General features: G+C 39.8%; 1 protein-coding gene across 2 annotated transcripts in view; it reads left to right on the top strand.

Annotated features, from left to right (window-relative positions):
- slc18a2 (solute carrier family 18 member 2) overlaps window positions 1-27399 on the top strand; it is a 147162-nt gene that overhangs the window by 66802 nt on the left and 52961 nt on the right. For both annotated transcript variants that reach the window (XM_061911106.1, XM_061911107.1), the window contains 2 exons: window positions 18234-18292; window positions 18391-18474. In XM_061911106.1, the coding sequence (XP_061767090.1) occupies window positions 18234-18292; window positions 18391-18474 (143 nt within the window). The remainder of the gene's footprint in view (window positions 1-18233; window positions 18293-18390; window positions 18475-27399) is intronic.

The raw sequence follows: 27399 nt of genomic DNA, 5'->3' as shown, positions 1-27399 counted from the left end.
ATGATCGACAGTATCGAAAGCAGTGCTAAGATCGAGGAGCAGCAACATAGATGACGCATCAGAATCCATCGTTAGCAATAGATCATTAGTCATTTTTGAGAGGGCTGTCTCCGTGGAGTGATTTGCCCTGAAACCGGATTGAAAGGTTTCACATAGATTGTTAGACGCTAAGTGTTCATTTAACTGCCCCGCAACAATTTTTTCGAGGATTTTTGAAATAAAGGGAAGGTGAGACACCGGTCGGTAGTTTACCATGAGGTCAGGATCGAGGTTAGGTCTTTTAAGAAGAGGATGAATAACCGCTTTTTCGAATGCTAGGGGAACAGTGCCCGAGGAAAGTGATTATTTTATAATATTTAGCACTGATGGACCTAATAATACAAAGAGCTCCTTGATCAGTTTCCCAGGAAGAGGGTCAAGTAAACATGTTGTTTGTTTTATTCCATTTACACGTTGTAACAATTCCTCTAATGTTATTTCCTCAAAACGAGAGAAACTATTTTTGAGGGCAGTATCCGCCATATATACCATCGTATCAGTGTTAATAGAACCCCGTTGTAGCTGGGACGCATTGTCTTTAATCTCCTTTCTAATGACTTAAATTTTCTTACTAAAGAATTGCATAAAGTCATCAACTGAGTGGGTGGAGCTACTGGGAGGGGTCCCTTGTTGGGTTAGCGATGCTACCGTACTAAACAAAAATTTAGGATCGTTTTTATTACGGTGGATGAGATTTGAGTAATATTTAGCTTTAGCTAAGGTAAGCATGCGTTTATAAGTTATTAAACTATCACTCCATGCTTGATGGTGCTCCTCAAGTTTAGTCGTGCGCCATTTGCGTTCCATTGATAATTTCTGAGCTCTAGTTTCTTCTGTAAACCACGGGGTGCGCTTTTTTGGAGCCTTTTTTAACTTTAGCGTGCTATGTTATCAATGATTTCGCGCAGGGCGTCGTTAAAGTTGTTAGTGAGGTTATCAATAGAGCCCACATATTTTGGGAATGGTCTCATTACAGAGGGCAGGAGGTCAGCAAGAGTTCTCGTTGTGGCCGTATTAATGTTGCGAATGCCATCGCTGTTATTATTATTATAAGTTTGACGAACATGCGTCTGAACCTCGAATTTTATAAGGTAATGATCGGACAATACTTTAGTATACGGGAGTATCGTAACTTTGGAAACGGTGATACCCCTGACAAGCACTAGGTCTACGGTATTACCGTTGCAATGTGTGGGTTCATTTATTATTTGTGTGAGACCACAGCTATCAATTATAGTCTGGAGCGCTACGCACGGTGGGGTATTCATATGGATATTAAAGTCCCCCATTATGATTATATTATCGGCGTGTGTCACTAGATCAGCAACGAACTCTGAGAATTCATTGATAAAGTCCGAATAGGGCCCTGGGGGGCGGTAGATAACAGCCAGGTGTAGAGGCAGCGGTGTGACAGACCTCATAGTAAGCACCTCAAACGATTTATATTTATTATTTATGTTAGGACTAAGGTTAAAGTTTTCGTTGTATATTAGTGCGACCCCCCCACCCCTTTTAAGCGGACGGGCAATATGCGCATGTGTAAAGTTAGGAGGACATGCCTCATTTAGCGCAAAAAAGTCGTTTGGTTTAAGCCAGGTTTCGCTGAGACCGATGCCGTTAAGATTATTGTCTCTGATAATATCATTAACTAATAACGTTTTGGGAGACAATGATCTTATGTTTAAAAAACCTATATTATAGGTAGTGGGCTGTTTCAGGGAATTTTTGATCAAATTATCCGTAGTAGCAATATTAATAATGTTGTGTTTATTATGCCCAGTGCATTTAGTATAATTACGACCATATCTAGGAATTGATATGACGGGACTTTTCCGATTGTTTGATTGTTGCTTTGATAAACTGCACGCATCATGGTTAGCCACCTCAGTAACGGGGATTTTCCGATTGTTTGTTTGTTGCTTTGATAAACTGCACGCATCATAGTTAGCCACCTCAGTAAAACACATGTCCAACTCTGAAACACTCAAAGCAGAAAAAACTTGTTCTAATTTAACTGACTCCTTACCCAGACCAGTAGTCTCGCACAGAGGTGGGTAGAGTAGCCAGAAATTGTACTCAAGTAAGAGTACTGTTACTTTAGAGATTTATTACTCTAGTAAAAGTAAGGAGTATCCATCCATCCATCCATTTTCTACCGCTTATTCCCTTTCGGGGTCGCGGGGGGCGCTGGCGCCTATCTCAGCTACAATCGGGCGGAAGGCGGGGTACACCCTGGACAAGTCGCCACCTCATCGCAGGGCCAACACAGATAGACAGACAACATTCACACTCACATTCACACACTAGGGACAATTTAGTGTTGCCAATCAACCTATCCCCAGGTGCATGTCTTTGGAAGTGGGAGGAAGCCGGAGTACCCGGAGGGAACCCACGCATTCACGGGGAGAACATGCAAACTCCACACAGAAAGATCCCGAGCCTGGATTTGAACCCAGGACTGCAGGACCTTCGTATTGTGAGGCAGACGCACTAACCCCTCTGCCACCGTGAAGCCCCAAGTCACTCAAATATTTACTTGAGTAAAAGTAAAAAGTATGTTGTGAAAAAACTACTCAAGTACTGAGTAACTGATGAGTAACCTGATTACGGCAACAAATAATGCACAAAAACATAAAAATAGCTATGAGCCAATTCAGAGCCAGGAATATCTCTTAAGCAACTAAAACAATAATACATATTAAATATTAGTACATTAAAATACAATTTAAAAATGGCACATTGAGCCACAATAACTTAACAGGACCATAGCCTCAGTAGGCATTCATTGATTTGATTGACTGATTGATTGATTAAAACTTGTATTAGTAGATCGCACAGTACAGTACATATTCCGTACAATTGACCACTAAATGGTAACACCCCAATAAGTTTTCAACGTTTATCAATTACTTAGTAAATGACCAAGTCGAGGTGATCTACCTCATATATACACATACATACACACACATATCATACATACACACACATATCATTTATACACCCACATATCATACATACACACACAAATCATTTTATATATATATATATATATATATATATATATATATATATATATATATATATATACATACATTTATATATACAGTATATAATTTATATTTATTTATTTTGCCGTTTTTGTTCACATGTTGAAGGTGTTTTAATGAATATACATGCATGTTTAACATATAGATTCCTATCTTTCATGAAGACAAGAATATAAGTTGGTGTATTACATGATTCTGATGACTTGCAATGATTGGAATCAGACGTTTTCAAATGGAGGAGAAAAAAAGTTCCTCTTTTCTTTCTAATACCACATGAAAGTCGTTGGTTTTTGGCACCTTATTTGTCCAACTTACATATTCGTTTTTATAAACTTTACAAGAAATACATTGGCGGCAAACTCCGGAACATGCTACCTTGTTTGTTCTGGCTTTCGGAGACTCTTATTTTGTTAACGCAGGCGCCATGGAGCGGCGCTTTTATTCTGAAGACAGGAACTGTGCGATCAGTCTTTAGGCTTATGACGGGAAGTACGGTCGAAATAAAAAGTGTCTTTTTTCCTTTACACTTTTGATTGATTGATTGAAACTTTTATTATTAGATTGCACAGTACAGTACATATTCCGTACAATTGACCACTAAATGGTAACACCACAATAAGTTTGTCAACATGTTTAAGTCGGGTTTTACGTATCATGGTCATGTGACCGCCTGGCTCTGTTTGATTGGTCCAACGTCACCAGTGACTGCATGTGATTGGTGAAACGCAGGCATGCGTAGATTCTACTTTGAAGCTCTGTCATTAACCAAAACAAACATTAATAGATCGATTTAAAAAAAAGTAGCGAGTAGTGAGCTTAATGTAGATAAATGGAACGGAGTAAAAGTAGCGTTTCTTCTCTATAAATATACTCAAGTAAAAGTAAAAGTACGTTGCATAAAAACTACTCGTAGAAGTACAATTTATCCCAAAAGTTACTCAAGTAAATGTAACGCAGTAAATGTAGCGCGTTACTACCCACCTCTGGTCTCGCATCTTCTATTTAAATCCGGCTTCAGGATGGAGGGAAGTGGTGTTCTGTGGGGATTAGCCTTCTGCTTTGTTTTTAGCCCCGCTCGGCATCCGTGTTTCCGATCACACCGCTGGCGTCTGCTCCGTAGACGGCCCCCGCTGCTACTATACTCCCCTGCTTCACAGGCCGCTGGATGTAGCCGCTGGATGAACATCGCTGCTTTTTTACGTGGGATTTGAAATATTAAAGCCCTACTAATAAGCGGTAGAAAATGGATGGATGGATGGATGAAATGAGATTTTCTTATTTAAACGGGGATAGCAGGTCCATTCTATGTGTCATACTTGATCATTTCGCGATATTGCCATATTTTTGCTAAAAGGATTTAGTAGAGAACATCCGCGATAGAGTTCGCAACTTTCGGTGCTAAGAGAAAAGCCCTGCCTCTACCGGAAGTCGCAGACGATGACGTCACATGTTTGATGGCTCCTCACATCTTCACATTGTTTTTAATGGGAGCCTCCAACAAAAAGTGCTATTCGGACCGAGAAAACGACAATTTCGCCATTAATTTGAGCGAGGATGAAAGATTCGTGTTTGAGAATATTGATAGCACCGGACTAGAAAAGAAAAATGTTTAAAAAAAGTTTAAAAAAAACAACAAAAAACGTGATTGCATTGGGACGGATTCCGATGTTTTTTTAGACACATTTACTTGGATAATTCTGGGAAATCCCTTATCTTTCTATTGTGTTGCTAGTGTTTTAGTGAGTTTAATATTACCTGATAGTCGGAAGGGTGTCTCCACGGGTGTGTTGACGCGCAGTGTCTCAGGGGAGTCGCCGGCAGCTATTGACGGCACAAGCTCAGCTTTTCTCCGGTAAGAACTGACTTTTTAACTACAATTTTCTCACCTGCTGGTTGACATGTGGTCGGGATCCATGTTCTCATGACCGCGCTCTGATCCTTAGTAAAGTTTCACCTCCAGGAATTTTAAACAAAGAATCACCGTGTGTTTGTGTGGCTAAAGGCGAAAGCTTCCCAACTCCATCTTTCTACTGTGACTTCTCCAATATTAATTGAACAAATTGCAAAAGATTCAGCAACACAGATGTCCAAAAAATTATATAATTAGGTCGTTAAAGCAGACGACATTTAGCTGTGTGTGTGCGCAGCGCTCATACTTCCTAAAAACCCGTGACGTCTTGCGTACATGTCGTCATTACACGACGGTTCGAAGACGAAACTCCCGGGAAATTTTAAATTGCAATTTAGTAAACTAAAAAGGCCTTATTGGCATGTGTTGCAATGTTGATATTTCATCATTGATATATAAACTATCAAACTGCGTGGTGGGTAGTAGTGGGTTTCAGTAGGCCTTTAACTATGAACAATAACACAGTGAATATGAACAACATATGAACATTGCTCCCCTTTTACGTGGGATTTACAATATCAACTATGAAAAATAAAAGACTGAATATTAAAAACACATAAACATCGCTCCTCTTTTACGGTGGATATACATTATTAACTATTAGCAACAAAAGACTGAATTTTAATAAAATATGAAAAAATTTGCTTCCACATCTGTTCCTGACACAAGTGTTTGAGGCTGGCCGCTCTAAAAACGAACCCCGCCCAGTCTGCTGTGCTCCTGGTCTGAGCTGCTGTGACCTAGATTACAATAATAACTTCTATAACACTCAAAAGTGCAGATTCCAATCATTGAAATGCTTTGTATAGTTCAAGATTTACGGTCATTTAAAAACAGCACTGCACATCATAACCGCGGCGACAGTTTTGATGTTAAAGGTCTAAAAAAAAAAAATGAAGTCGAACATCCAGCGGGCCGGATAGAAAATCTTAATGGGCCGCATGTGGCCCGCGGGCCGTATTTTGCCCAGGTCTGCCTTAATTGAATAATCCCCTAACTATTCTGTGACCAAGCTTTAAATGCATGCTATCTTACAATTTTACAATAAAGAAATGTACACGCTACATTATACAGACACTCCACATGCAAACTTGATAGCACACAGAAAGCCGTTGTACAAACCCTGTCTCCATATGAGTTGGGAAATTGTGTGACATGTAAATAAAAACGGAATACAATGATTTGCCAATCATTTTCAACCCATATTCAGTTGAATATGCTACAAAGACAACATATTTGATGTTAAAACTGATAAACATTTTTTTTTTGCAAATAATCATTAACTTTAGAATTTGATGCCAGCAACACGTGACAAAGAAGTTGGGAAAGGTGGCAATAATTACTAATTACGTTGAGGAATGCTCATCAAACACTTATATTGAACATCCCACAGGTGTGCAGGCTAATTGGGAAGAGTTGGGTGCCATGATTGGGTATAAAAGCAGCTTCAATGAAATGCTAAGTAATTCACAAACAAGGATGGGGTAAGGGTCACCATTTTGTAAGCAAATTGTCGAACAGTTTTAGAACAACATTTCTCAACGAGCTATTGCAAGTAATTTAGGGATTTTACCATCCACGGTCCGTAAAATCAACAAAAGGTTCAGAGAATCTGGAGAAATCACTGCACGTGAGCGATGATATTACAGACCTTTGACCCCTCAGGCGGTACTGCATCAAAAACTGACATCAGTGTGTAAATGATATCACCACATGGGCTCAGGAACACTTCATAAAACCACTGTCAGTAACTACAGTTGGTCGCTACATCTGTAAGTGCAAGTTAAAACTCTACTATTTAAAGCGAAAGCCATTTATCAACAACACCAAGGAAAGCCGCCGGCTTCGCTGGGCCCGAGCTCTGCTAAGATGGACTGATGCAAAGTGGAAAAGTGTTCTGTGGTCTGACGAGTCCACATTTCAAATTAGATTTGGAAACTGTTGACGTGGTGTCCTCCGGAACAAAGAGGAAAATAACTATCCGGATTGTTATAGGCGCAAAGTTCAAAAGCCAACATCTGTGATGGTATGGGGGTGTATTAGTGCCCAAGGCATGGGTAACTTACACATCTGTGAAGGCACCATTAATGCTGAATGGTCCATACAGGTTTTGGAGCAACATATGTTGTCATCCAAGCAACGTTATCATGGACGCCCCTGCTTACTTCAGCAAAACAATGCAAAGCCACAAGTTACAACAGCGTGGCTTTGTAGTAAAAGAGTGCGGGTACTTTCCTGGCCCGCCTGCAGTCCGGACCTGTCTCCCATCGAAAATGTGTGGCACGTTATGAAGCGTAAAATACGACAACAAGACCCCGGACTGTTGAACAACTTAAGCTGTACATCAAGCAAGAATGGGAAAGAATTCCACTTTCAAAGCTTCAACAATTAGTTTATTGAGTGTTGTTAAAAGAAAATGTGATGTAACACAGAGGTAAACATGCCCTTTCCCTACTACTTTGGCACGTGTTGCTGCCATGAAATTCTGTTAATTATTATTTGCAAAAAAAAAATTAAGTTCATGAGTTTGAACATCAAATATCTTGTCTTTGTAGTGCATTCAATTGAATATGGGTTAAAAAGGATATGCAAATCATTGTATTCTGTTTATATTTACATCTAACACAATTTCCCAGCTCATATAGAAACGGGGTTTTTACTAAACTAAACAGGGGATCGCGTCTGTTAAGTGAGCGTTTTTGTCTTCATGGATATGCAGAACATATGCTGATAATAAGAACACTCTCAATACATGCATGAGGAAATACAAATTAAATTATTTGGCACATCCAGTCTTTATTTTAATTGGCAGTTGTGCAGAAGTAGCTGTGATAAAGGAGGCATTGGCGCTGCAGATCTGTCCTACGTATGCTTGGCCAAATATTTGGACTGTCAAAAAAACTAAAAAGTAAATATTAGACAGTCATTTTCTAATTTCACAGTTGCTGGACGACTTGAGGGGTTGAGTAAAGCAAATTGAATAATGAGTTTTGATGTCAGCTGGCATATTTTAACAATAATTTTGTTATGATTTTCGACTCTTCCGTTCCTTTGTTTGAGCACTTCCTGTTTTATCTCGTCTCCATGGTTTCACATTAGTGCCACCTACTCTTTTTCTACGCACACCTGTTTCTCATTTGATTTCTTGTGTATTTAAGCCCGCTTGCGACATCAGTTCTATCTGGATGGTTTGTTTGCTCCATGCAACATACATGTTGGGAAAGGCGTGGCGCAGTGGTAGAGTGGCCGTGCGCAACCCGAGGGTCCTTGGTTCAATCCCCACCTATTTCTAAACTCGTCACATCCGTTGTGTCCTGAGCAAGACACCTCACCCTTTCACCTGATGGGTGCTGGTTAGCGCCTTGCATGGCAGCTCGCTCCATCAGTGTGTGAATGTGTGTGTGAATGGGTAAATGTGGAAGTAGTGTCAAAGCGCTTTGACTACCTTGTAGGTAGAAAAGCGCTATACAAGTACAACCCATTTATCATTTATTTATCTTTACTCGTGGTAAGTTTCGTCCTAGCTTCTCGTGCGCTCGACACGCTAATTTTGGACTCTGTTCTCGTTGCTAGGTTTTACCTTTGCAACTGTGTGTTCTGCACGCCTTTTCTTTGTCATTTTGTACCAGTGTTATTTTATTTTTGTATTATATCAAGTCTTACCTGCAACTCCTGCCTGTCTTGGTCCTCGTGCATCCCTGGGGTGACAATGCAAATCCACAATGCATCGCCAACTCGTCAAATTTATTGCTTTCTCGCCATGTTTGGTCCTGACTGGAGGCACCAGCAGGAGACCACTCCCTGAGGTCCTCAGAGCTTGAGATGCTTCATACGGCTCTAACATGTCAGAGATGTACATTTGCACAAGACCAATAAAAAGACGTGTACAAAAGGAGAGCCATTTTAAAGTCTATTGTCTGAGCAACGGGAAGCCAGTGCTGTGATCTAAGCGCTGGACTAATAAGGTCGTATTTCATGGTTCTAGTTTGGACTAGTTAGGAGTGCCAGCGCATCCCATGAGCGCACCTTTCAGCATGCTAAAAAAGTGGGTTTTACTGTGGTTGGACTGCTTTGAAAATAAACAGAAAATGTGGTAAACTGTATGGGTCTGATTCAGGGGCGTCGCCAGACATATTTCAGTGGGGCACGTGCCCCACTGTTGATCTGTAGTGCCCCAGTAAAAATTTCACCAATAAAAAAAAACGCTTCAGAGTTTTAAGTCTACATAACATAGACAACAGCGCACATACTACTTAGTATGGTAATTGATTGCTACTGTATTCACTCCACAAAACAGTGAGCACATGGCTACTCAGTATGGTAATTTATTCACGTGTGGATCGAGACTTCGGTTGAGAGAGAGAGAGGGGGGGGGGGGGGGATTCGAATGACTGCGTGAGGTAGGTGACGTTAGCCAACAACAATTTCTTAATTATATTATTTTGATTTTGATTTGACTCAAACTGTAACTCCTAGATGGATTTAAGAAAGTTATTCGCCCGTAGCAGGGAAGAAGCAGCGAGGAATGAGAGATGTAAGTGAAGTCCTAGCTAGCTAGTTAACATAATTGTCTTAAGTTCATGCTAAGTTAGCTAACGTTATTCCTTGTATCAAGACAAACATATTCATTTGCTGTACAAGCTGTCGGGGGAATTTCCAATGAACATGAAACATAATGTTGGTTATTGTCTGCTGGTTCTGCATCAATGATGATTTGGAGTAAGCATGTGTGAGTTGAGTGCTTCTCAAATGGTTTATCTTCAGGAAGAAAAACATTTTTCCATATCATCAAGTCGTGAGACAAATTTTTAAATCATTCAAGTTTATTTCACAGAAAAATAGCACGGTAGACTTGTCTTGTTAATCGGTGTGACTTTGACTAAAATAATGTTGTTTTGTCACCAGAAAAATGGCTACAGCTAAAGCATTTGGTTTTGTTTCCAGAAAAAATAGTAACATTTCTGTATTTGTTTTCAGAAAGATGGCTGAAAATGTCGGGTTTTGTTGCCCCATTTAGATTTTTAAAAAATATATTTCCATGTCTGTCCTGAGTCCTCCTCCAACTAGTTAGTCGGTTTGCCTTTTGCTAAAATACTCACTAATAGTCACTAGAAAAATGGCTAAAAATATCTGGTTTTGTTGCCACAATTAGATTTTTTTCTCCCTAAACTTTTTTTTTTTTTCATGCACACATGTGACTGCGACTCACTGAAAATGACACACAATCCACTTTTATGTCACGACCCAGCAGTTGGGAACCGCTGGTCAACTGTATAACAGTTACTGTAATATTTCCATGTCTGTCCAGAGTGATTGACCACTTTGCAAAAATGAAAAGGAGACGTTACAGTTTACTTCTCAGAAAATGATTCCCTGAACAGACACACAACAGTTGTTTATTTATTCTACTACTGTGGCTTTATTGTTTTGTGTATATTTTATAGTTTTGTGTATCTGAAATAGGATTAGCCACATTGCCATAAATGGAAATTAAATAATAAATAATTAAATGTAGGGGTGCTTTATTTTTTGTTTTACTTTTGTAGAGGTTAAATTCGCAGATGATTACTGCAATATATATTTCAAAAAGATTCATTGCTCTTCCTTTTTGCTTTTACCAGTAGCAGTTTAGAAGTCTGGAGTAAAAAATAAATGATAAATGGGTTGTACTTGTATAGCGCTTTTCTACCTTCAAGGTACTCAAAGCGCTTTGACACTACTTCCACATTTACCCATTCACACACACATTCACACACTGATGGAGGGAGCTGCCATGCAAGGCGCCAACCAGCACCCATCAGGAGCAAGGGTGAAGTGTCTTGCTCAGGACACAACGGACGTGACGAGGTTGGTACTAGGTGGGATTTGAACCAGGGACCCTCGGGTTGCGCACGGCCACTTTTCCACTGCGCCACCCCGTCCCATAAAAAGTTCACAAGTAGGTCAAATAAATTAGTTAATTTCAGGTGGTTGATCAAAGATCCATACAACATAATCTGATATGATTTCATAGTTTTAGATAGTCAGATAGATAGTACTTTATTGATTCCTTAAGCACTATTTATGTATTTTTTATGATAAATAAGTGCTAAAAATGTTTTTGCTTGCGCGCTTTGCATGCTCACATGAATTATTTGTGCCCCAGGGTGCCCCAGTACAGTATTAGGTCTAGTGACGCCCCTGGTCTGATTCACGCAGATCCAAATACCACGCACCAAACAGCATGTGCAAGATATAATATAAAATACTTAAAGACTTAAGTAAGGCCAAAAACACCTAATATATATCTATTCGTAAATGAAGAAGGGGAGTAGTTTGTTTTGTCATGTTGCAACATTTTTAATATGTTCTACATAGTGTAAATCTCAGGATAAGTGTTCACGTGGAATGTACTGAAAAATTATGAGGCGGCAAATGCATAATGTCAAAATGTTTGGCTTGCAAATGTTGGACTTTTACTGATTAATTGGTCTAGTTTTGACCATTTAAAAACATCATCGCATTTTACCCTTGATATGGTCCACATTTTTTTAATTTACATCATAATTACAAGCTTTGTATGTGTATATATATATATATATATATATATATATATATATATATATATATATATATATATATATATATATATATATGTATGTATGTATGTATGTATGTACAGTTCATATAGATAGATGAATAGTACTTTATTGATTCCTTTAGGAGAGTTCCCTCAAGAAAAAAAAAGTACTTTATATACAGTTCATATATACACATACATATATGCACAAAATATATACATATACATATAAAGATACACATATACATACATATATACACACATACATATATAAAGATACATATACACACATATGTACAATATATATATATATATACACACTTATATATACATATACATACATATAGATACTGACAGGATATTCATATATCCACTTATATACATGCTCATAAATACACATACAAACTGTGTGTGTACATGTACATACATATACATACATATATTAGGGGTGGGCAAATTAATGCGTTAATTACGAGTTAACTCATCAATCTATTAACGCCGACAATTATTTTATCGCACATTTGCGTATGTTGTTTACATGCTTTTATTTTGTTAACGCCTTTTCTTAAAAAGATGGCGTCGCCCGGATGGGCTTCAGCGTCGAGGGGCTCTTGGTAAAGATGGAACATTTGACAAAAGTACCGGACAATTCTGCAAATTTCATGGCTGGCTTACAGCGTGGTCACTCCGGGATCACTTACGACTGCCAGACAATTCTGAATGTGGATAGATCGGGCCGTTTTGGACTGAATGATGCGTGCTTGCTAGACCGGCTAGCTAGCATGGGAATACTTTGCCGGCTACATCCAGCGGCCTGTGAAGCAGCGGAGTATATGTGTTGTCTGTCTATTTATGAATAATGCAGACGAGGAGTGTTGGCTGAGTTCTTAACGCTTGCTTTCAGAGCGTGCATATCACAACATACAAGATGCCGTCATGGCGACACAACCTATACCGCGCATGCTCGTCACTCCTGTTGCATGCTGGTTAGGGTAGTTTTTTTTTCCCCTGGCTCATATCATCACAATTTAGTACCATGTATATGCGTTCAGTTTATCAAAGCACCAAGCAAACAATCGGAAAATTCCCATCATATCAATTCCTAGATATGGTCATAATTATTTTAAGTGCACTACGCAGAATAAACACAACATTATTAATATTGCTACTACGGATAATTTGATCAAAAATTCCCTAAAACAGCCCACTACATATAGTATAGGTTTTTTAAACATAAGATCCCTGATAAAAAAAATGTTTCTGCTGTTACCTCAGAAATTGCCTGTTCAGATGTTATGATTGTGGCTCAGAGATTTGTATGTAGATTATATTTATTTTCCATAACAAACAGGATAACTTAAATACCCTGGCAGTGGTAGGAATAAGCTTAAATGTTTGTATTAAAATTTTTTGAGTTGATTTTCATAAAATATGCTATTTAACTGCTACTGTTTAACAAGGACTGATTTTAATTGTGTTTGCATAACAAATGTTTTGGCGCTTTTGTTCATGTGGGAGAATATTCCAATAAAGGTGCACTACACTCTACTTTTGAATTCATTATTGGGCATTGCGTATAGAATGCAGTTAATCGCGATTAATCTGAGAAATAGTGATATTAACTTTGATTAAATTTGTAATCGTTGCCCAACCCTAATTTAGAAGATGGTGGCACCCGGAAGGGCTGCGACATCGAGGAGCTCCTCCTAAATATGGAACATTTGGCAGAAATACCGGACAATTCTACAAACTTAATGGCTGGCTCACATCGTGGTCACTCCGTGATCACGTACGACCGCCAGACACTTCTGGATGTGGACATATCGGGCCGTTTTGGACTGATAGACGCGTGCTTGCTAGACCTGCTAACTAGCACGGGAATACTACGACAGCTACATCCAGCGGCCTGTGAAGCAGGGGAGTATAGTAGCAGCGGGGGCCGTCTACGGAGCAGACGCCAGCGGTGTGATCGGAAACGCGGATGCCGAGCGGGGCTAAAAACAAAGCAGAAGGCTAATCCCCATAGAACACCACTTCCCTCCATCCTGAAACCGGATTTAAATGGAAGATGCGAGACTACTGGTCTGGGTAAGGAGTCAGTTAAATTAGAACAAGTTTTTTCTGCTTTGAGTGTTTCAGAGTTGGACATGTGTTTTACAGAGGTGGCTAACTATGATGCGTGCAGTTTATCAAAGCAACAAACAAACAATCGGAAAGTTCCCATCGTATCAATTCCTAGATATGGTCGTAATTATACTAAATGCACTGGGCATAATAAACACAACATTATTAATTTTGCTACTACGGATAATTTGATCAAAAAATCCCTAAAACAGCCCACTACCTATAATATAGGTTTTTTAAACATAAAAGATTATTGTCTCCCAAAACGTTGTTAGTTAATGATATTATCAGAGACAACAATCTTAACGTCATCGGTCTCAGCGAAACCTGGCTTAAACCAAACGACTTTTTTGCGCTAAACGAGGCATGTCCTCCTAACTTTACACATGCGCATATTGCCCGTCCTTTGAAAAGGGGTGGGGGGGTCGCACTAATATACAAAGAAAACTTTAACCTTAGTCCTAACATAAATAATACATATAAATCGTTTGAGGTGCTTACTATGAGGTCTGTCACACCGCTGCCTCTACACCTGGCTGTTATCTACCGCCCCCCAGGGCCCTATTCGGACTTTATCAATGAATTCTCAGAGTTCGTTGCTGATCTAGTGACACACGCCGATAATATAATCATAATGGGGGACTTTAATATCCATATGAATACCCCATCGGACCCACCGTGCGTAGCGCTCCAGACTATAATTGATAGCTGTGGTCTCACACAAATAATAAATGAACCCACGCATCGCAACGGTAATACGATAGACCTAGTGCTTGTCAGGGGTATCACCGTTTCCAAAGTTACGATACTCCAAAAAACGGAAATGCTGATTATCGGTCCTGCTAGACACCGACCTCTATTTAGTAATATAACTTAACATTTGACAACCAAACAATTAAACAAGGCGACACGGTAAAGAATCTGGGTATTATCTTTCACCCAACTCTCTCCTTTGAGTCACACATTAAAAGCGTTACTAAAAAGGCCTTCTTTCATCTCCGTAATATCGCAAAAATTCGCTCCATTCTGTCCACTAAAGACGCTGAGATCATTATCCATGCGTTTGTTACGTCTCGCCTCGATTACTGTAACGTATTATTTTCGGGTCTCTCCATGTCTAGCATTAAAAGATTACAGTTGGTACAAAATGCGGCTGCTAGACTTTTGACAAGAACAAGAAAGTTTGATCACATTACGCCTATAGTGGCTCACCTGCACTGGCTTCCTGTGCACTTAAGATGTGACTTTAAGGTTTTACTACTTACGTATAAAATACTACACGGTCTAGCCTTTAAATAGACTCCCTTTTTAGACCAGTTGATCTGTCGTTTCTTTTCTTTTTCTCCTATGTCCCACTCTCCCTTGTGGAGGGGGTCCGGTCCGATCCGGTGGCCATGTACTGCTGGCCTGTGTATTGGCTGGGGACATCTCTGCGCTGCTGAGCCGCCTCCGCTTGGGATGGTTTCCTGCTGGCTCCGCTGTGAACGGGACTCTCGCTGCTGTGCTGGATCCGCTTTGAACTGGACTCTCGCGACTGTGTTGGATCCATTATGGATTGAACTTTCACAGTATCATGTTAGACCCGCTCGACATCCATTGCTTTCGTCCTCTCCAAGGTTCTCATAGTCATCATTGTCACCGACGTCCCACTGGGTGTGAGTTTTCCTTGCCCTTATGTGGGCCTACCGAGGATGTCGTAGTGGTTCGTGTTGTGGTTTGTGCAGCCCTTTGAGACACCAGTGATTTAGGGCTATATAAGTAAACATTGATTGATTGATTGATATATACACACACACACACATACCGGTAAATATATATGTATATATATGTATATATATATATATACTAATAAGGGCGTATTTCATGGTTCTAGTTTGGACTAGTTAGGAGTGCCAGCGCATCCCATGAGCGCACCTTTTAGCATACTAAAAAAGTGGGTTTCACTGTGGTTGGACTGCTTTGAAAATAAACAAAAAATGTGGTAAACTATGGGTCTGATTTACGCAGATCCAAATACCACTCACTAAACAGCATGTGCAAAATATAATATAAAATACTTAAAGACTTAAGTAAGGCCAAAAACACCTAATATATATCTATTCGTAAATGAAGAAGTGGATATGTTTGTTTTGTCATGTTGCAACATTTTTAATATGTTCTACATAGTGTAAATCTCAGGATAAGTTTTCACGTGGAATGTACTGAAAAATTATGAGGCGGCAAATGCATAAAGTCAAAATGGTTGGCTTGCAAATGTTGGACTTTTACTGATTAATTGGCGTAGTTTTGACCATTTATAAACATCATCGCATTTTACCCTTGGTATGGTCCAAATTTTTTAAATTTACATCATAATTGCAAGATTTGTATATATATATATATGTATATATATATATATATATATATATATATATATATATATATATATATATATACTGTATGTATATATATATATATATATATATATACTGTATGTATATATATATGTATTTATACTGTATATATATATATATATATATATATATATATATATATATATGTATATATATGTGTATGTATATACAGTTCATATAGATAGATGGATAGTACTTTATTGATTCCTTTAGGAGAGTTCCCTCAAGAAAAAAAAAAGTACTGTATATACAGTACATATATACACATACATATATAGATACACATATACATACATATCTACACCCATACATATATAAAGATACATATACACACATACGTATAATATATATAAATATACACTTTTATATACATATATATATATATACCGACAGGATATTCATATATCCACTTATATACATGCACATATATACACACACAAACTGTGTGTGTATATGTATATACATATACATACATATATACATATATAAATATATATATATATATATATATATATATATATTTATATATATATATAATGTACTCATGTATATATATACACGTATATTTATATGTATATATTGATATACATGTAAAATATATACGAAGGTCCTGAGTTGTCAGGGTTCAATCCCGGGCTCGGGATCTTTCTGTGTGGATTTTGCATGTCTTCCCCGTGAATGCGTGGGTTCCCTCTGGGGGCTCCGGTTTCCTCCCACCTCCAAAGACATGTACCTGGGGATAGTTTGATTGGCCACACTAAATGGTCCCAAGTGTGTGAATGTGAATGTTGTCTGTCTATCTGTGTTGGCCCTGTGATGAGGTGGCGACTTGTCCAGGGTGTACCCCGCAGTCCTCCTAATTGTAGCTGAGATAGGCACCCGCGACCCCAAAGGGAATAAGTGGTAGAAAATGTATATGTATATATATATATATATGTGTGTGTGTGTATATATCAATATATATATATATATATATATATTGATATATACACACACACACACACATATATATATACATATATATATATATATATATATATATATATATATACACACACACACACACACACATATATATATATATATATATATATATATATATATATATATATATATATCGGTATGTTGTCCATAAGTTGTTTGATGAGTGTTTATTATAATTTATTTTACCAAATAGTATACTGGGAGAACCAGTTTGAATTGAGTCTGAAGCACAAGATCATCACCTCAAGAATCGGAATCAAAGTGAATCATGAGTTATTGCAAGATTCACAGCTCTGTCGCTGTTTTTCATAGTTTATAAGTAAACATTGAAGAGTTGGGCTGACACTTCCGATGTCATGTCACTATTTACAGTGTATAATTTGAGTGTTGTAATGTGACTGCCTGGCTCCATCTGATTGGTGAAATGGAGTCAAAACTCACTAGTGCTTACGTCTGATTGGTGAAACAAAGTCATGTGACAGTGCCCACTGAACGTAGGCTCTTTGACACAGGAGTGCTTATGGCTGCCCTCAGAGGGTTGTTTTTAGCAGTGAATAAAATATAAATTCCCTAATGATATTATTACATAACTATTTAGTAAACTATATTTATTTGGTATGTATACTGTAAAAGAAAATCTGTAGATTTCACAGTATGAAAAAACCTGACAGTTCAGTTGCCAAAATGTTACCATAAAATGCAAGATGTTTTAAGTATTTAAATGGAACATTCGGAAAAATAATACCATTGTTTTTTTGGTTGTCATTGTTACGGTGTATTACTCTTTATTACTAAATGGAAAAATGATGCTGCAGTTTTGTTTTTATTTACAGTAAAATTTTGGAAACAGAGCTACCAGTTTACTGAATTAATTTTTTAATCGTGCACAATTTAATGGATAACTGGTTTTAAAATCATGTGTCAATTGTTATTTAAGTATATATTTTGATGTTAACATGATAAATGTTAGGAATGTAATATTAGATGAAGTTTAAATGATTTAAAATTGCTTGCAATCCATGTATTTTTTCTGTCTAAATGGAAATATGAATACTCTCAGCAAGAAAAGGTATTTTACTTCCAGGCTAAAACTGAACTTTTTGTCTTTTTTTGATAAATATGAAGGTTTTTTTTTAAATATTTCCTTCTTTTAACCATTTCCTTTTTTGTGTCACCAGGATCGGATACCAGCTTCCTATATTCATCGGCTTCTGCATCATGTTCATGTCTACAATTAGTAAGTTAAAAAACATGATATTATCAAAATTACGTGGGAAAAAAGTGCGTCCTTCACATTTGATGTGTTAATTTGTCCTTTTTTTCCTCATTGTTAAGTGTTTGCCTTCTCATCAAGCTATGCGCTGCTGTTTCTGGCCAGATCACTTCAAGGTGTGGGCTCGTCCTGCTCATCTGTAGCTGGTAAGACCTTAATATGTGTTTATACTTCTATTATTTTCTTAACTTTTTTACACTTCTTATTTCAACTCACTTTTTTAACACACTACAAAATAACATGAGTAAGAATGATTCTGGCTGATTTCATATGAGATCAATATGGGCATCAGCCAATAGTCAAGGCTCCAATATCGATATTGTACCAAAAGTGAAGAAATTGTATGAGGACACCCCTAGTAGAAACCCAACAACACAATTAATTCTAACAGTATTACCAAGAATGTATTCCCTGAGATTTTAAACATTCTAACATCCATCCATCCATCCATCCATTTTCTACCGCTTATTCCCTTTTGGGGTCGCAGGGGATGCTGGCGTATATCTCAGCTACAATCGGGCAATATATCAATATCCATCCATCCATCCATCTTTTTTCGCTTATCCGAGGTCGGGTTGCAGGGGCAGCAGCCTAAGCGAAGAAACCCAGATTTCCCTCTCCCCAGCCATTTCGTCCAGATCTTCCCGGGGGATCCCAAGGCGCTCCCAGGCAAGCTGGCAGACATAGTCTTCCCAACGTGTCCTGGGCCTCCCCCGTGGCTTCTCACCGGTCGGACGTGCCATAACACCACCCCATGGAGGCGTTCGGGTGGCATCATGACCAGATGTCCGAACCACCTCATCTGGCTCCTCTCTTGAGGAGCAGTGACTTTACTTTAAGATCCTCCCGGATGACAGAGCTTCCCACCCTATCTCTAAGGGAGTGCTCCACCACCCGGCGGAGGAAACTCATTTCGGCCGCTTGTACACGTGATCTTGTCCTTTCACTCATAACCCAAAGCTTATTACCAATGGGTGAGGATGAGGACTTAGATCGACAGGTAAATTTAAAGCGTTGCCTTCCGGCTCAGCTCCTTCTTCACCACAACGGATCGATACAACGTCCGCATTACTGAAGACGCCACACCGATCAGCCTGTCGATCTCACAATCCACTTTTCCCTCACTCGTGAACAAGACTCCGATGTACTTTAACTCCTCCACTTGGGGCAAGATATCCTCCCCAGCCCGGAGATGGCACTCCGCTATTTTACGGGCGACAACCATGGACTCGGACTTTGAGGTGCTGATTCCAATCCCAGTTGCTTCACATTCGGCTGAGGACCAATCCAGAGAGAGGTAAAGATCCTGGCCAGATAAAGCCATCAGGACCACATCATCTGCACAAAGCAGATACCTAATACTGCAGCCACCAAACCTGATCCCCTCAACGCCCTGACTGCACCTAGAAATTCTGTCAATAAAAGTTATGAAATGAATCGGTGACAAAGGGTAGCCTAGGCGGAGTCCAAACCTCACTGGAAATGGGTCCGATTTACTGCCGGCAATGCTAACCGAGCTCTGACACGAATCATACAGGGAGCCGACCGCTACAATTAGACAGTCCGATACCTCATACTCCCTGAGCACTCCCCACAGGACTTCCGAGGGGACACGGTCGAATGCCTTCTCCAAGTCCACAAAGCACATGTAGACTGGTTGGGCAAACTCCAATGCACCCTCAAGGACCCTGCCAAGAGTATAGAGCTGGTCAACAGTTCCACGACCAGGACAAAAATCACACTGTTCCTTCTGAATCCGAGTTTCGACTATCCGTCGTAGCCTCCTCTCCAATATACCTGAATAGACCGTACTGGAAAGGCTGAGGAGTGTGATCCCACGATAGTTGGAACACACCCTCCAGTTCTCCTTCTTAAAGAGGAATCATTTTATTATCCAGAGGGACCGCCTCCGATGTCCACGCGATGTTGCAGAGTTTCATCAACCAAGACAGACCCACGGAATCCAAAGCCTTAAGGAACTCCGGGCAGATCTCATCCACCCCAGGGCCTTGCCACCGAGGAGCTTTTTAACTACGTCGGCATCCTCAACCCCAGAAAAAGGAGGTTTGAGGAGGTCTTCGAAGTATTCCCTCCACCCATCCACAACATCCACAGCCGAGGTCAGCAGAACACCATCCTCACCATACATGGATTTGACAGTGCGCTGCTTCCCCCTCCCGAGGTGGCGGATGATGGTTCAGAATCGCTTCCTAGCCATCCGGAAGTCGTTTTCCATGGCTTCCCCGAACTCCTCCCATGTCCGTGTTTTTGCCTCTGGGACCGCTGATGCCGCACACCGCTTGGCCTGTCAGTATCTGTCCGCTGCCTCCGGAGTCCCATGAGCCAAAAGGACCTGATAGGAATCTTTTTTCAGCTTGACGGCATCCCTCACTGCTGGTTCGGGTTCTAGGCTTACCGCCACAAGAGGCACCACCTTGCAGCCACAGCTTGAATCGGCCGCCTTGACAATAGATGTACGGAAGATGTTCCACTCAGACTCAATGTCCAGCGCCTCCGTAGTGACATGTTGAAAGTTCTTCCGGAGCTGGGAATTGAAGCTCTCTCTGACAGGAAACTCGCCTAGATGTTCCCAGGAGACCATCACAATGCGTTTGGGCCTGCCATGTCTGTCCGGCATCCTTCCCCACTATCGCAGCGAACTCACCACCAGGTGGTGATCAGTAGAAAGCTCTGCCCCTCTCTTCACCCGAGTGTCCAAAACATGAGACCGCAAATCCGATGACACAATTACAAAGTCGAACATGGAACTGCGGCTTAGGGTGTCTTGGTGCCAAGTGCACATAGGGACACCCTTAAGTTTGAACATTGTGTTGTGGTATGGACGATCTGTGACGAGCACAAAAGTCCAATAACAAAACGGGTTCAGATCTGGGCAGCCATCCTTTCCAATCATGCCTCTCAAGGTTTCACGGCCGTTGCCAACATAAGCGTTGAAGTCCCCTAGTAGAATGAGGGAATCACCCGGGGGAGCACTCTCCAGTACTCCCTCGAGTGTATTCAAAAAGGGTGGATACTTTGAGCTGCTGTTTGGTGCGTAAGCACAAACAACAGTCAGGACCCTTCCCCCCAACCCGAAGGTGGAGGGAAGCTATCCTCTCGTCCACTGGGTTGAACTCCAATGTGCAGGTTTTGAGCCGAGGGGCAACAAGAATTGCCAACCCAGCCCGTCGCCTCTCACTGCGGGCTACGCCAGAGTGGAAGAGAGTCCAGCCCCTCTCGAGAGAACTGGTTCTAGAGCCCTTACTGTGCGTCGAATTGAGTCCAACTATATCTAATTGGAAACTCTCCACCTCGCGCACTAGCTCAGGCTCCCTACTGAAAATAAACTGAAACTGAACTGAATATTGGTATCGTCACTCTGGTATCAATCCGATACCGATACTACCCTTAGTATAGATGTTAGTATCAATTTGCCCAACCCTACTAGCCAGTCTCAGGACTTAAATCATGTCTAGAAGATAAGTGGATGGTCCTGAAAGCTGAAATGGCCAAGTGACAGTCTCAAAACATTTGAGATTTTAAATCTGAAAAGACGAGTAATCAGAAATCCTACACCTGGTGATCAACTATGTTTCCTACATCCCACTACTCTGCCTGCAAATGCCAAAAAACAGATTTTCTGCACGAGATACTCAATCGTGTTTGTTTTAAAGACACAATTAAATCAAATGCAAATTATTTTTGTGATCCTTCATGTTTTGCTCTGCATTTTTATTGGTATGTGTCTGTTACAAGCAGGCCAGCCCTTTTTATACTTTTTTGTTCATGTGAAATTGTATTAATACTTTTTCAATCGAAGACTAATGTGTTTTGAGGCATGTTTTGAACTAAACTTGTGGAAAATAAACTGTTTGATAATGTTTGTTTTTTTGTCCAGAGTAACAAAATGAATACAATTAAAACGTAAATTTGCAAATCTTTGTGCGGTAAATCCGGCTTGAGGTTGCAAGACCAGCATTAACCCTCAGCTGACGGAGGTAGAGTACTCAAAAATTGTACTCAAGTAAAAGTACCCTTACTTTAGAATAATATGACTCAAGGAAAAGTAAAAAGCAGCCCTCAAAATATTTACTTGAGTAAGAGAAAGTATTCAGTGAAAAAAGTACTGAAATATTGAGTAATTTGTGAGTAACTTCTGATTAGTATGAAGTTTCATTTATGTCGTTATTGTGGAAGGGTTTTATTATGACACTGATTTTTTTTTGTTTGAATTTTGTAAACTGAAATTTGTTGTATCAAAATATACTGACAATTGCATTGAAAAAAATTGTTTTAGCAAATTGCGTGTGTTTCGATAATTCAGTGTTTCAAAATGCTGTGTATAAAACGTTGGTGGAAAAAAATTCAGTTGAAAAAAATGTGTGTATAAAAATACATTTTACAAATTTGTTGTGTAAAAAAATTGTTTGTTTAAAAATTCAGTGTGGAAAAATTACACACTGAATTTTTCCACACATTTTAAATGTGCTCGTTCAAAACGTACAACCCACTTCTGGTAAATTACGTCTGAAGCGATCCTGTTTTAGAAGCAAGTTTGAAGTCACGTGACACGGGTCTTACAAAGAGGCAGGTTATCAGCACTACAGCTACAGGCCATGTAATCTGCTGGATGTGCTTGGATATATTTTCATGAACACTTTAATTAGTGGAGGTTGCTGTCCTTTAGTGAAAAAATCCCAGGATTCGCAAAAAAGGATAAAAGCTGATCACACCATGGTACAAACCAGGGGCGTCACTATACCTAATACTGTACTGGGGCACAAATAATTCATGTCAGCGTGCAAAGCGCGCAAGCAAAAACGTTTTTAGCACTTATTTATAATAAAATAGACATAAATAGTGCTTTAAACTATGAAATCATATCCGATTATGTTATATGGATCTTTGATTAACCACCTGAAATTAACTAATGCATTTGGCCTACTTGTGCACTTTTTTACTCCAGACTTCTAAACTGCTACTGGTAAAAGCAAAAAGGAAGAGCAATGAATCTTTTTTAAATATTTATTGCAGTAATCATCTGCAAATTTAACATCTACAAAAGTAAAACAAAAAATAAAGCACCCCTTCATCTCTGGGTTCTTTTATATTATTTAATTTGCATTTATGGCAATGTGGCTAATCTTATTTCAGATACACAAAACTATAAAATATACACAAAACAATAATAATAATAGTGAGTATTTTAGCAAAAGGCAAACCGACTAACAAGTTGGAGGAGGACTCAGGACAGACATGGAAATATATTTTTAAAAAATCTAAATGGGGCAACGAAACCCGATATTTTCAGCCATCTTTCTGAAAACGAATACAGAATGTTACTATTTTTTCTGGAAAAAAAAACAGATGCTTTAGCTGTAGCCATTTTTCTGGTGACAAACAAGATTATTTTAGTCAAAGACAAACTGGTTAACAAGACAAGTCTACTGTGCTATTTTTCTGTGAAATAAACTTGAAAGATTTTAAAAATTGTCTCACGGCTTGATGATATGGAAAAATGTTTTTCTTCCTGAAGATAAACCATTTGAGAAGCACTCAACTCACACATGCTTACTCCAAATCATCATTGATGCAGAACCAGCAGACAATAACCAACATTATGTTTCATGTTCATTGGAAATTCCCCCGACAGCTTGTACAGCAAATGAATATGTTTGTCTTGATACAAGGAATAACGTTAGCTAACTTAGCATGAACTTAAGACAATTATGTTAACTAGCTAGCTAGGACTTCACTTACATCTCTCATTCCTCGCTGCTTCTTCCCTGCTACGGGCGAATAACTTTCTTAAATCCATCTAGGAGTTACAGTTTGAGTCAAATCAAAATCAAAATAATATAATTAAGAAATTGTTGTTGGCTAACGTTACATACCTCACGCAGTGATTATCATCCTCTCTCTCTCTCTCTCTCTCTCTCTCTCTCTCTCCCTCTCTCTTTGTCTCTCTCTCTCTCTGTCTCTCTCTCTCTCTGTCTCTCTCTCTCTCTCAACGGAAGTCTCCGTACGTGAATAAATTACCATATTAATTAGCCATGTGCTCATTGTTACGTGGAGTGAATACAGTAGCAATAAATTACCATACTAAGTAGTATGTGCGCTGTAGTCTATGTCATGTAGACTTAAAACTCTGAAGCGTTTTTTTTTTATTGGTGAAATTTTTACTGGGGCACTGCAGATCAATACTGGGGCACGTGCCCCAGTGAAATCTGTCTGGCGACGCGGCTGGTACAAACACTCACGCAATAATGACTGGTACTAAAACGTTATAACAGATCATCTCAAAAAATTGAATACATTTTAGATTTTAACTGACTAAGACACAGACTGTACAAAAGTATATGAAACTACAGAATGTGAGATTTACTAAATTAACTATGAACAAAATCACTGAGTATTAACAATATATGAACATTGCTCCTCTACCACCTGCATCGACATATTTTATAATCGAGCAAGAGCTACAAAGATGCAACAAACACGGCGAAACATAAACACAAAGGGTAAAATAACATCAACATATTTGATATAATATCACTTTTCTGCAGAACTTTGTTGTAGAAATCTGCCCTGTATCATACTTGTTGCTTTGTAAACCAGCCCAACATACTCTGTCAGGTCTGCATGAAGCAGATCTTCCTATGGTTACTGTGGAATGACCAGACGGAGGGAAATACTTTTTAAAGTGAACTCTTGTTTATTTGTTACTCGCTGGTCCAGCTCTCAGTCCATACTGATTGTTATCACAGCACCTAAATAGATCAGAACTGTCTTGCGCATGCGCAGTACCCAATAATAAATACGGTGGCTGCCAAGGTACAATATACCAAGACAGCATTATGTGAATGCTCTACATCCCCCTTCTTTAGCTCAATGTAAAATTTATACTTCAATACTCAGGTGAACTTAATAATAACTCAAATGCTTAAATGTATCCAAAAATAAGAACAAAAAACAAAAAACATTTCCTATGAACAACAAATTTCACAATACTCTCTGACAATGTTACTTTTTTTTTTTTTCAATACTCAGTCCTTGAAGGTTGATCTCATACCAGCCAGAGTACGAGTCTACGAGCATCTGAAAATGCTTGCCATCCCATTCAAAGATGTCGGTTGCCACTATAGACCATGGTAGGTCAGGAACTTGATGTGGCTGCAGTGGTTCCTTCTGCTGATGGTGCCTTTGGCTGTTGCAAACAGAGCACGGGAGTACTGCTCTGTCAATGTCTCTGCTCATGTTGGGCCAAAACACTAGATCTCGGGCTCTGCGTTTAGTAGACTGCACCTGGGTGTCCTCTGTGCAAAATGTCTGTGTAAACTGTCTGTAGTGACTGGGGGATGACAAGTTTGTGACCTTTCATGATGACCCCTTCCTCGATGATAAGTTCGTCTCTGAACGGGAAGAATTGACTGATGCACAGTGGGGCATTGTGTTGTTTATCAGGCCATCCGTGTCTGATAACAGAAGAGAGGGTCTGTACTAAGTCGTCTTCTACTGTGTGTTTCTTTAATTCGTCTAGGCGGCTGGGTGAGATTCGACTGACTGACATCACTTCAAAGTCGTTTAACTCGTTCACATGCTCAAGTGTGGACGCCCTGGGGGCGCGTGACAGAGTATCAACCAGATACATCTGTTTCCCTTTTTGTAACCCTGGTCAATGTTATATTTCTGCAGCTGCAGCATCATACGTTGAAGTCATGCAGGGACTGTGTAGATCAACTTTCTGATGATTGTGACCAGAGGTTGGTGGTCAGTTTCTATGGTGACCGGCTTGCCGTGGACATAATCATTAAATCGTGAACATGCAAATACTACTGCAAGAAGTTGTTTTTCAATTTGGGCATAGTGTGTCTCTGTTTGAGTCATTGTTCTTGACGCGTAGGCAATTGGCCCCCAGCCCGTGTTGTGAAACATCACATGTGAGCGTGACTGGTAGGTCGACGTTGTAGTACGCCAGGACAGGCGAACAGGAAAAACATTTGTTTAGTGTGTCGTAGGCATCCTGGTGTTGCTTCAGCCAGCACTTTACAGTGTCTTTGTGAGTCAGCTGATTCGGAGGGTCAGACAGCTCACTCAGATTTGGCACAAACTTTCCTAAGTAGTTGATCATGCCAAGAAATCGCTGGAGAGCCGTGATGTCTTTAGGAACAGGCATCTCTGTAATCGCTGTAGTCTTGTCAGGGTCCGCCTTCAGGCACTCACTAGTGAACACATGGCCGACATAACTGACATCTGTCAGCCGGAACTTGCATTTGAGGGGGTTTGGCCTCAGATAAACCGTGCGTGCGCGGTCAAGCACTCTCTTCAGGTTTGCGTCGTGCTCTGCCTCAGTACGGCCTCCGACGATGATGTTGTCTACGATAATGTTACAGGGGTAACCAGCAAAAATCTGTTCCATTGTGCGCTGGAATACCTCAGTGGCTGAATTTATTCCAAACGGCATTCTGAGAAACCTGTAGCGTCCAAAGGGTGTGCTGAATGTGGTTAGTAGGGAAAACTTGTTATCCAAGGGGATCTGCCAGAAAGAGCTTTTACAATGTTGCGTTCACCATCTGTGATGCCACCTCTTCAACTGCAGCATCGGATGATAGGGGTGCTTTAAAGCTGTGTTGAGGTCTCTGGGGTCAATGCAGATTTGTATATCCTTTGTCTGCTTCTTGTTTTTTGCTACCATGGATGACACCCATTCAGTTGGCTCATATACGGTAGTGATGACACCCATGCCTACCATCCTGTCAAGTTCTGCCTTCACTCTGTCCTGCATGGCTACAGAGATGCGGCGTGCTGGGCAGACAACAAGGTGCACCTCAGGGTCCAGTTTCATGGAGTATGTCACCAGTAACTTGACAAGTTCATCTTTGAACAGATCTGGATACTCTGTGAATATCTTATGTGGAAAGTTGGCATCTGTATCCACACTGAGTAGGTGAACGTCTTTGCTCAGTGTCACCAGTTTCATGTGCAGGCTTGCTTGAAACCTAGTAGTGGCTGGAAATTTTTCTCCACGATGTGGAATTGTAGTGCATGTCGCTGACCTGCTAGTTTACATT

The sequence above is a fragment of the Nerophis ophidion genome, linkage group LG09, assembly GCF_033978795.1.
Source record: "Nerophis ophidion isolate RoL-2023_Sa linkage group LG09, RoL_Noph_v1.0, whole genome shotgun sequence".
Classification (NCBI taxonomy): domain Eukaryota; kingdom Metazoa; phylum Chordata; class Actinopteri; order Syngnathiformes; family Syngnathidae; genus Nerophis; species Nerophis ophidion.
Note: the sequence above shows the minus strand (reverse complement) of the source record. Positions and strands in the feature narration are given on the sequence as shown.